General features: G+C 40.3%; 1 protein-coding gene across 1 annotated transcript in view; it reads right to left on the bottom strand.

Annotated features, from left to right (window-relative positions):
* The window catches only part of ACMSD (aminocarboxymuconate semialdehyde decarboxylase), a 576894-nt gene that overhangs the window by 411848 nt on the left and 152571 nt on the right, over positions 1-12475 (bottom strand). Inside the window, exon 4 of the mRNA XM_044073661.1 lies at positions 1998-2094. Coding sequence (XP_043929596.1) covers positions 1998-2094 — 97 coding nt within the window. The remainder of the gene's footprint in view (positions 1-1997; positions 2095-12475) is intronic.

The following is a 12475-nucleotide window of genomic DNA, read 5'->3' as shown; positions in this document are numbered from 1 at the left end:
CATACAGTGACCACTTAGGCTGTTATTAACACTGCATGCATTATGTTTATTCTATGTGTCACATTGATAATGTGTACTCATTACAACTAATAGTTCTCAGTTAGATACCAGCACTTCATCTGAACTGCTGTGTGTTGTATCCATGGCTATTTGGGAGTGTGTTGTAGCTGATGCTTTCTCATGTTTCTCTTCTCTGTCATCAGCAGATGATGTTGCTGTACCTTCTGTGCAGGTGATATGTGTGTGTTTGTGAGTGTTTGAGTATATGTGTGTGTGTGTGTGTGTGTGTGTGTGTGTGTGTGTGTGTGTGTGTGTGTGTGTGTGTGTGTGTTAGAAGCATGCTGCTGGCTGTGTCAGTGTATCATAGTACAGTGCCCTCACAGCTGTATTATGGCACTAGAAGCAGATTTTGAATTGGCTGAACACATGTTCTATGGCTATACCTGTTTCATTATTGACTATGTTGACTGGAGTTTGACAGTGCTCTGTGGGTTCCATAGGGTTTGAATTAGCCAGGGCTGTAACAGGTATCCAGCATCACTGCAGCACATTAGCAACATATATAGGGGTGGGGGTTACTACATTTGGACACACTATCCAGCCACTTACATCACTTGCACTTACAAACTAGATGAAATGGTGATATAACAAAAATGTATGCCATATATATGTGAATTATGCGAACTGTCTAGGTGCTTTGTGGACACATTGGTTACAGTTCCATATGTAAGACATGTTACCAAGCAGTGCATAGAATGACAGCCTTTCCTGTTCACATGTCTTTGTGGCAGTGGACCGGGTGGTGCTTTTATTATTACATTTGTGCAATTTATGACACCCAGTACTTTGGAAGGGATAGTGATGTCATAAAAGACATGTATAGTATTGACTCTCTACTGTGGAGTGCTACTAAACCAGATAAGTTCATCCACATAAAGGAAAGTAACTTTGATGAACTTATTCAATATTCTAAAAGACAGAAACCTGAAAAAATTCCTAACATGTCATCAAAGGTCTCTGAAAGGACCCTGTAGCTGCAATAATAATCACTATGTATTCCTTGGTCTCCCACGGACAGGAATACCACGTATTGCTCTAGATTCTGCATGTGAGGAGATACATGTCAACCAAGCCTCATACAATATCTTGAGCTACATGGACTCAATCAATAAACTCTTGTTCATTTAACTTACACAACATTATCTGCTGCCGGTATTATTTTTATTTTCCTGACACCTCCTCATGTATATGGATGGCACATGGCATGCCACTTACACTGTGTGCCATATGACTATGACTCATTTCTGTATGACATACTGATTTTTTAACATTTATCCTGAGATTACATGCTCTACAACCAAGTTCTTCAACTATAGGTACTGCTGTTTATTTTTCTATATAAGCATTATTTTTTTTTTATCTGTGCACAATATAGTCTGTGTAGTATAAACTATAAGAATGGACTACTCTTTACGTTTGTTTAATTTGTTTTAACATATTGCAGATTTCTGAACCTCTTTAAATAAAACATTTTTCAAGGTTATAGTATGTTCAAAAATATCAGTTTGTTAAACAGTTGCTATTTCATATCACATTGGTATACTTTACATTTGAGTTGAATTGGAAATATTACGGTGGTAGCGTTGTTACCTCACAGCAAGAGGTTCTCGGCGTGGCTTGGGAGTGCCTTCTTTGTGGTCTGCATGTCCTCCCTGCGGTTGGGTAGCGTTCGAAAGACATGCGTGCGTAAATGGGCGTGCCTTCATTGAAGGTTGGGCGTCGAGCTGGCACCTCGGCGTTTCGTAAAAATCTACTGCCAATCATTAGCGGACCGGAGTTCTGCTGTGGCGACCCCTTACCTGGAAAAAGCCAAAAAGACAAACAAACATCTATGCACTTTACATATTATCTGAATTGGAATTAAAATGTGTACTGTATCACTTTTACTACAGTTCAAAGAAAATATGAAAATAAACAGTTGCTATCTTATTATATACCTGATTGATCCATTTCACGAATCCGCACCTCTGGATTCCAGCAGTTCTCCTGTATAACACGGAAAACCTTTCCATCTTTCATCATCTTTGCTTCACCCTAGTGACCAACATCAACAATGAGATAAGCAGAAATACCTTTAAACAGTGTACTGATCCCCTAGGAGAAGCAATTTTTCTACTGTTAATGAATCCTGAAAGTATACATTTTAACATTATTTAGTGATGGTTTTGTTACTCTAGAGCACTGGGTTACTTTTAAAACTCCGATACATTCAGAAGTTATTTTAGACTCATGAGAACACTAAGTATTAGGCTTTGATCTTACCTTCTGGATGAACTTAATGGTTAGGGAAAGAAGGTGTTATAGTCTGATGCTAAACAGACCTACAGTGGATATAAAAAGTTTACACTCCCCTGTTAAAATGCCAGGTTTTTGTGATATAAAAATAAGACCACAATAAATCATTTCAAAACTTTTCCCACCTTTAATGCAACCTATAACCTGTACAATTCAATTGAAAAACAAACAAATATGTTAGGGGAAAAATATAAAAAATAAAAAACGTACAATAAGCTGGTTGCATAAGTGTGCACACCCTTAAACTAATACTTTGTTGAAGCACCTTTTGCTTTAATTATAGCATTCAGTCTTCTTGGGTACACACCTGCCATCAATTAAAGAGACTCTGTTTAACCCCAAATAAAGTTCAGCTGCCCTAGTAGGATTTTCTGAAGACTGAATGCTGAATGTTCATTATTTTTCCTTTAAGCCCATATTGAATCAAAATTTGCCATATGTGATTTACATAATCAAATGGCTTACTTATGCCTCCCACCACTAACTTGACAGACTAACTTTATAAAGTATGTCATCTATTACATCCTTTACCACAATTAATAATTCATGACTTCTTCTACCTTTCAGTCCATACATATTAGGTACCGTTACTTCATCACTTAATAATACAAGAAAGCAACTTCTTCCTCATAACACTCAGGTCTGTACCCAATTTCTTTACAATTTATTTTTATTTGCACTGTTTATGTAATTTATGCAGTCCCAAATCTACTTTTCTGAGTACTCCTTTTCTTGTTGTTGCCTATTTAATAAGGGCATCGCTGTCTAGCATGGTATGCATGAAGTCTCTGAACAAATGATAACTGATTTTCTCCAGATTTGGCTATATTAGGACATTGAAGTCAAGCAAGGTATCCTTGTTGTTTCAGAGCAAAGCATCATTTCTTTTCTGTAAACCTTGCTTTATTAGGATATTGCTGTATAGCAAGGTATAGGTTCATAGGTAGGTTCATAGGTAGGTACTAGGCTATCAGCCCTAGGGCCTATATAATACTAGCCATAAAAATTCCCTGGCTTTTGCCACCCACAAAATGTATTTTCCTGTGCCCCTGTCGAGCAGAGCCACAGAAGTGATCCCGGGGGTGAATTTCCTATTTCCTATCCAATCGTCAAGATTTTTCGTAAAGAGGGCTAATGAGGTGCTCTGCTTCCTTATTGTTTGAGAACAAATGATAATTTCTTTTCTCCGACATTTTCATAATCTAGAGTTTCGCCCTTGTAAGAAGAGGCAGCAGCTCTTTCGATTGTGCACGTGGTGCAGTTTTTCCCCCACTCAGCATTGTCATACTTACCACTAAGCTACATTGTTTCTTCCATAATGATTCTAGATTGTAGCAGTTTGCTATACTACTCTGCTCCTTTATCCCATTTTTTTAGTTTGTGGGGAAGCTACTGATTCAGGAACATAACATCTTTATTTCTTATTGCAATTTCCATCTTCTAGTTTCTACAAATATTTCAAAACCTGTTGTTTTATGATACATTCCCAATGGCTCATGCTAAGTTTTTCTAGGGAATTTACAAAACATAAAACTGTATATTTCATTAGATCATATGTATGTGTGTGTGTGTGTGTGTGTGTGTGTGTGTGTGGTGTGTTTTAATAAAACAGTTTTTCATTTCATGAACTTCCTCTTGCCCTTGGATTATTCACTTGGCCTAGCATTTCATGTCCTCTGCCCATAAACTACATTAATAACTGAAGACTGCAGGCCACAGTGAGTACTGCAGTGTTAAATATAGACAATTTCAAACAAAATGAAAAATGCACATCTATAACAGCAGAAGCTGGTTGTCACTTCACTCTAGGAACAAGAGCTTGTGCTAGACAGAGAGTTAGAACTGCAACCGTACTTGCTAAACAAAGTTCTTTTCACTCCTGCTCTGGAGTTACTAACCTGGAAATCTGCTCAGTGCTAGATGTCTTAACAAGAAACTCCACTTCCTGCAAGTCTTCCTCTTCTTGGAGAGTGTAGACATCTGTGTAGTAATGGAGACCTGGTTTAAAGTTGCTCAGAGTACCCCAGAAATGCAAGTTTATAATGCCTTTCAAACCTTTAGACCAGCTATTGCACAGAAGGGAACTAAAGGTGGAGGAGTGTCAGTCTATATTAAGACTAATCTCATATCCAGACTAGTTAAAGTGTATGACCCACTGGAACTCATACATGTGCAACTCACCATACACAGGGTGCTGTACCATATCCTTGCAACATATATGGCCCCTCTATGCCACCCATACTACCTATCTCAATGTACTAGAGTCCCTTACCGTTCAACCCAATACAATATTCATGAGGGATCTCAACTACCCCTCTATAGATTGGGAATCCTACACTACTCTAATGCACAAGCCTGACGATTCCTAAACTTTGTTAGTACCAACATTCTGGAATGGTCTATTCTCCTATCAGGGGTACAAACATCCTTGACTTTGTGCTCATGAACATGGGGGGGGGGGCACTGTTCCTCACCCAATGTAATATCTTTTCTCATCAGATCTGACCATAAGGCAGTATTACTTGAAATAAAAATTAAATCTGTGGATCCAGCAAAACCAAAAACCTTTAGGAACTATTCCAAAGCTAACCTCTCTCTACTAAGCAACACCCTGGCTAAATTCCAAGAATCCCCAAACCCAGTAAATACCATAGAATACATCGAACTATTTACAAAATTTCTGTACAGCCATATTGATAGCAATAGAGACCGAGCTGTGCCCACTCCTATTAAGAATAAGACAAATTCAAAAGACAAGCCACCCTAGTGGAATCACACTATCAATCAGTTATATAACAAAAGAAAAAAAATCTTAGCCAAGCGTAGGAGGAATGACGCCATGCATACTGAAAGCCCCCTGACTAATCTAAATAGGCAGCTAAGAGGGTTAATTAATACTTCAAAGGCTAAATTTGAAGAAGAAATAGCTTCTCAGGCAAAGGACAATCGCAAAGCTTTTTACAGCTATGTCTGTACCCTTAGAGGAAATACACAACAGTGCATTGAACTTATGCTAAATGGCATCACCCACACTGAACTAGAGGCCATTGCCAACTTTTTGGCTGACAGGTTCATCTGAAATTTCTCCTCCCACTCCCCCCGATAGTCCAAAGGAAATACCACATAACACATTCCCCCCAACCATTACTGGAGAACAGGTCATTAATGCACTTTCCAAGACCAAAAACACTGCATCAGTGGGTCCTGATAGCATCCCAGGATGTATAAAAAATAACAGGAAACATGACCTCTCTGGTCCACTTGAATCACTTTTCAATTGAATCTTTCAGTCAGGTTTTGTACACAAGAAATGGAAATTGGCTACAGTCACTCTCCAGCTACTGATCTGGGTAACTACAGTCCCATAAGTCTTGCCAGCCTCATATTGACATGATAAATGAGGACATAGGTAACCTGCAAACACTGGACCCATAACAGTTCAGCTTTGTTAAAGGAAGGTCTTGCCTATTAAATCTGGTAAATTTTTTTGAGAGGGTCACCAAAGCATTGGATGAAGGTAAGACTGTGCACACAGCTTACCGCGACCTGGCCAAGGCTTTTGATACAATACCCCACTCAGGCTTTATAGACAAGCTCACTAATTTAGGTATAAACCCTTTTATCACCCATTCGATAGCCAGCAGGAGGTCAAAAATAGGTAAGGTGGAGTCCCCCAGTGCACGGTACTGGGCCCGATCCTTTTGGTATCTATTTCTCTGAAATGGAAGCAAATGCTGAAGGTTTATGGTCGACTAAATTTGCAGATGATTGCAATCTGGGGGTTATCATCAACTCCCCTGCAGAAACTAGCATTCTTCAAGAAGGTCTATCTCTGACTAATAATTGGTGCCAAGCCATGGTCTTAGGATCATAGGAGGTTACTAGGCTAATGGCCCTAGAGCCCTTACAAGCCTAGCCAGGTTAACCCTTGTTCCCAATAGTGTTTGTTATGGGGTAGACACTAAATAAGCACCTATTGCCATATCTAAGAGGGACACAGATGGAGCCCCCAGGATGAATTTACAGTTTCCCATCTAGTCATCCAAATTATGCTTACATAGGCTCAACGAGGGGGGGGGGGTCTGATTAACATGGATTGGAAGTCTGTTCCAGACATGAGGTAACCTCCACAAGATAATTCTGTCCCTCCAGCAAGTTCTATTGATGTCATAAACTAGGTTATGGTCCCTTGAGTGTGACATGAGTAATGTTTGACTTGAAAATGTGTAGCATTTCCATTAAGGCAGGTTTGGATATTGCCTTATATGCAAGGCACAGGTCCCCTCTGAGTAGTCTGTATGACAAAGAGTAAAGAGACAGTGATTTCAGTCTGTCCACATATGACATGTGCTGGAGACCTTGAATTTTCTTTGCAAGAAACCTTTACAATCTCTCTAATTGCTGCAGGTGCTTAGAGAAGTACATACCAAAGGGATCTTCAAACTCTGTTATTGGCCTGATGAAGGAAGAGTATGGGGGGGGGGTTATAACCTTCTTTTTTCTGGAGGCAATGCCCTTACCTATGAGGTGAGCAACATAGAATGTCCTTCTTACTGCTGTGGAGACATGTTGATCAAAGGGAAGGTTGCTATCAACCTGCATGCCTAAGTCTCTCATCAGTGATTGCGTGCTTAAAGTATTGCTATTTATGGAGTAGTTTGTAGGAATATCACCCTTGCTGAAGGGGATGATAATGCATTTTTTGCACTGAGTGTGAGTCCATGACTTTGGCACTAATCATTAGTCTGTGTAAGTCCTTTTTGCAGGACTTTGACATTGTTAGGGAACTGAATGACCATTACTAGTTTGCAGTCATTGGTAAGCTTTGTCAACCACAGACCTTAATTTTTGCCTGTACTTCAGAGAAGTATATTCCGAACAGTAGGGGCCCCAGAACAGACCCTTGTGGTACATCACTCGTTAGTGGTCTGCTGGAGGAGATAGATTCTCCTATTTTGACTGTATGAGTTATATGGGTGAGTCAGTTTGCAACCAACCTGACAATATATGGGTTGTTACACAGCTGGGTGAGTTTATCAATAATGCCTGAGTGGGGGATGGTGTCAAAGTCCTTGGCTAAGTCCAGGTAGGCAGTATGCACAGTTTTACTTTTGTCAAAGGCTTTGGTGACTGTCTTGAAGAACTCCACCAAGTTTAACAGGCACAATCTCCCTTTGATGAAGCCAAACTGGGAAGGTTCAAGTGTTTGTAGATTACCTATATCTTTGTTGATAATGTCCATGATGATATGCTCCATGGTCTTGCAGATAAGGCTGGTTAGGCTTATGGGTCTATAGTTCCTAGGGTCTGTGGATACACCTCCTTTATGCAAAGGGATTATGGTAGCTGTTGTCCATTCAGCAGGGAAAAAACACTTGCTTAGGCTGTACTTGAACAAGCTACCCAGTATTGATGCTAATTTTTGTTTCAATCCATTGAGATTGCAGCCTGGGATGTTGTCTGGTCCCATTGAGGCTGTGTTTTTAGCCTTGGAGGAAGCGTTTAAGACTTGGTGATACTAGGTGGGGGACAGGTGGTAGGGATGTTTTGTATTATATGCGGTGGGGACAGGAGAGTTTAGTTTGCACTGGACCTGCCAGCTAGCAGGTTGGCTATATCCACCAGTTCTGCATATGTAGTACCATTAACTACAAGTTCTGTGCAAATCTGCATTTTTCCTTTAAGGTTTCGGATGTAGCTAAAGTAAACCTTATGGTTTTCCTTAGCTAGGGATGCTAATTTGGATTCATAGGTAGCTTCAAATAACTTTACAAGATGTCTTTTTTGCCTATTTAAGTTGAGGTGGGAATGCTTCCAGGTTTGAGACTGTAACTTCCTATTCTTAGACAACGATTCTTCCTCTTATTGTATAGCCTGTTAATGGCTGATGTCCACCATGCAGGGTTTGTTCTTCCTTGAGGCTCTTTCTTTGGTCCTATCAGGTACAGCAGAGTTAATACAATTGTATAGATGCTTGTATAAAGCTTTAGTATACATCCCAGATTCATCAGTGGGGTAGGGGATATGAAGCTAATGCCATCAGGTAAGAGGTCGTAATTGGCCTTGGTGAAATTTTTCAGTCTAGTTGCTGCTGGGGGTGGGGAACTGGTGTTATTGTTACTTCCAATGAGACTGATTTGTGGTCAGTCCTCAGCAGAGAGGGCAGCACACTTGGGGTGGTACAACGATCACCCATGTTGCTGAGCACTAGATCCAGAATGATTGAGCCCCTTTTGGGGGTGTCAACCCACTGGTCCAGGGCATTGAATTAATGAAGTCCAGGAACCTTTGGGTGAGAGTGTTAGTACACATATAATTAATCCAGTCAATGGATGGGTAATTAAAGTCACCCAAAAAACAGGGTGTTTGGTTGTAGCTTGATCGACTCAAGTAGATCCAGGTAGGCTGAGTGGGTATCCTGGTTCATGGAAGGAGTCCTATAGCTGGCAATGATTTGAAGAGGGGGTCTTACCAGCAGTTAATTGTACATAGAGTACTTCATGAGAGTCGCTCTGTTTAACTAGTGTTGAGGTGTATTTGTCTTTTATGAATATTGATACACCACCTCCCTTAGTTGTCATACCTTCAGTTTGAGGTCTGAACATGTGGAAGGAATTGTAACCCAGTAAGGCTGGGGTGTTTTCAGTAGCCTTAAACCAGGTCTCCATGACTGCACAGATGTCAGCATCTTCCAGAGTAAGGACTGCTTCCAGTGAGTGCAGTCTCAGATTTAGACTCCTTCATTGAGCAGCATAACGTTGAGTTTGTTTTTAGATGGTCTTATTATGTTGGGAGTTTTGTCCTTGTGACATTGCCTAAAAAAGGCATAATGGGGATGGTAAGATCCTTAGCCAGTAACTGAAATCCTAGAGGTGACAGATGAAGACCATCTCTGGCAAAGCATCGAGTTCTGTCGATCATGTAATTGCAGGCTGATGGGTACTGGATACCCATCAGCCTGCAATGACATGTAGGCTGATGGGTACTGGATACCCTTAGAATGACACCAGAAACTAAGCAATTGTTGAAGTCAATCATTTTTTGTTTGTAATGAGGCAAAATGCTAGGTGAAGGTAAAATGCTGCTTAAAACCTGCCTGGAACACGTAATCAGAGAGCTCAAGCATGTCTCTTTCCATATAGTCCAGTGAGGTACATGTCAAGTCATTCACACCAACATGGACAATGACTGAGTTGTAACAGTACCTGCTGTTGAGAGACCTGAGTGCATGTGTGATGTGGCAGATCCTGGCACCTCACAGACATCTGACTGTGATCTTTTCCTTATCCATTCTGGTGAGTGGGGCATCTGCATGTCTTACAATGAAGTCACCTATGATTAAGATGTTTGGTTTTGTGTTTCACCTTAGGGGCTTGTCTGGTGAGAAACTGATGCATGAGATATTATGTGTACTGTGTTTCGCAGAGGATGTATTATGTGAAGTGTGCTTATGTTTGTGAGGTTATGATGTTTAGGGAGGTTTCTTATGAGGACCTCCGCAAATGTGGGTATGTGTGTTTTTGTTTTGGATGGTGAAGGAGGTGAGGTGTGCATGCTGACAACCTGCTCAGTGTCAGATGTACTGATTGATGTGTGGGACAGCATGGATTTTAGGTTCTTAATATAGATGTATCTCTCACATATTGAATTTGTGCGAATTAGAATAAGAGGATTATCAGTGTACAAGAGGCAATTGCTATATTACCTCAGGATGCCCATGTCGACCAAGCTGGCTGGAGAAACCGTGGGAAAATGTCTGTCCATACTGCAAGGTAAATCAATGTAGTCAGAACAGGAAGAGAACAGGAATGACCAAGTAAGGTAGATGGACAGGAGAAGAGGTCTAAATATGGAGGGGCTAGTGGGTGACACTTGTTATGGTACCTCAGAGGCTGCACCTAGTCTTCCACCTGACAGTGAAGCAGGTCCGCAAGAAACCTCCAAAGGAGCACTAACACTCTGCTAAGGAAATTTAACAAGCAAGAAGTTTGCGTCTATAACCACCAATGGTACCCACCCCTACTCTTCATACATATGCAGCAATTAGAGTGACCTCAAAGGTCCCTTACAAAAAGAATACAAGACATAAAAAACTGCGCTATGCAGAACACCTTAAAGTCCTTTCTCTCTACTCAGTCTCCTATAGATTGCTGAGGGGTGATCTATGCCTGGCTAACAAGGCATCCACAAACCCAACACTTATGAATCTCCAGCATATTTGTAAGTCAAAAAGTACCAGAAATACAAAGTCTAGGGACCTGAATTTTGTCTGTCACTTAAACAGAGCATACTGGAGAGGCAGATATGTGTCCCAGATACCGCCACTCCTATGGAACAGGCTACCCATGGATGTGAAGCTGAGTCTGTATATTACCTAGTTGAAGCGCAACCTAGACAAGAAGAAGGGGAATAGGAAATTCACACCAGGCTTGGCACCCATGTTCTTTATGGACAGAGGTTGCTTATAAATGCCTGGCCCACAATGTCCTATTTGGATGCAGGACATCATTATTCTTTTGGGAAAACTTGGCTAGGCTTGAAAGCCCCCCTGGGTCATTAGCCTAGTACAGACTATGAATCTATGAATCTATGGAAAGGTCCTGGGTGGGTGTGGAGGTATTCAGAAGACCAAGCTACAGAAAGGAAAATTCAGTCTCGTGTTTGGGGCACATATAATTAGAATTAGAATAATCAGAGTACTCAACCATCTTGGGGACCACATTGCAGTGCTTAATAGTGTATGACCTACTGACTTTATATTCTTCTGAAGACTTCACCACTCAGGTGGGAAATGATGGAGTTACTTGGAGAGATGTGACTGAGAGGAATGGCAGGCCTAATCTGAAACTTAGTGGGAAACCGTTAATGCACTTTTATGCTAGTCATAAAATGTCCATAATAAACACCTTGTTTAAAAACATTGTGACTTGTTAGTGTACTTGGTTCCAGTGTACCTTAGACTGAAAATCAATGACTGACTTTCTAATCATGTTATTAGACTTGAGGCCATATGTTATGGGCAGTCAGGTCAAAAGATTGGCTGATCTGTCTCTTGATCACCACTTGGCTTTTGTAGCAGCTGATCAAACTGGAAAACTAAATATGTAATGAATGTGTGCTTAGAATCTTCAGCATAAGCCTATCAGCAGGAAAGAGTTTGACCCCCCCCCATATTTCTAGGGAGCTCAGAGATTTGGCGTCTATAGGGACCATGTCTAGGACTTCAGCAACTGAGGTGACAGCAAGGAGCTGTGAACAGCAGATGTATATCTAAACTACTTTGCTCAAGAATCAGGCAAAAAAAATACAAAATCAGGGACTGTTTTAAATAATGCTCTAATTCATGTAAAAACATTAATAGTTTAACAGGTTTTTCATCCGCATGCATTCTCAGAACAATAAGAAGTAGTCAGTTTTTTATGTCTGACATTAAAGAAAGACTGTAATCCTCAGTGATTTACCAAAAAATCAAAACTTTTACAAGGGATGTGGCAAAAATATGAGGCAAAACTAGGAACAGTTGATAGCTATGCTAACAGGTGGTAATTTCTTTTCACTTTTTGTTAATAATTTTTTTTTGTTAATGATTGCCACTAGATCTACCTAATCTCAGTACTGCAATTTACCAGATGACATTCTCCTCACTGAATCTTGTAAGTTTCTTACCAGTCTGCAACTAAAACTCCAAGAAAACTTCATTCATCTTTTCAAATTGTTCCTGATTTTGAGCCTTCCCCCATTAGTTTTGACTTTAACTAGAATACTGAAGCAAAGAAGTTGAGAAGTATACCTGTGTTCATCACAGACTGTGTGACATACATTTTAGCAGGAATTTTATTCTATGTCAGATTTCTGCAGATAGCCGTTGTTGACCTACGGGACATTGCCTGTAAGATATGGTAGAGTACTAGGAACTAATTTACTTTTATGGCTGTACTGTATATATTTTTACTCACAAGCTAGTTTAACCCGAGAAAATGGATCCACAGAAAGTTTTAGTATTACTCTAAAATCTATTCTGACAAAGCATTTCCTGAACAAGATAGGATAGAGAGGGTGAATACCTTCAGAAGATGCTCATATAAAGAAGGATAGAAATTTGTTCCAATAAAAAAAGCTG

Source organism: Protopterus annectens, chromosome 6.part0 (assembly GCF_019279795.1).
Source record: "Protopterus annectens isolate FY-2018-M chromosome 6.part0, PAN1.0, whole genome shotgun sequence".
In the NCBI taxonomy this organism is placed as follows: domain Eukaryota; kingdom Metazoa; phylum Chordata; order Ceratodontiformes; family Protopteridae; genus Protopterus; species Protopterus annectens.
This window is presented reverse-complemented; position numbering and strand designations above follow the sequence as displayed.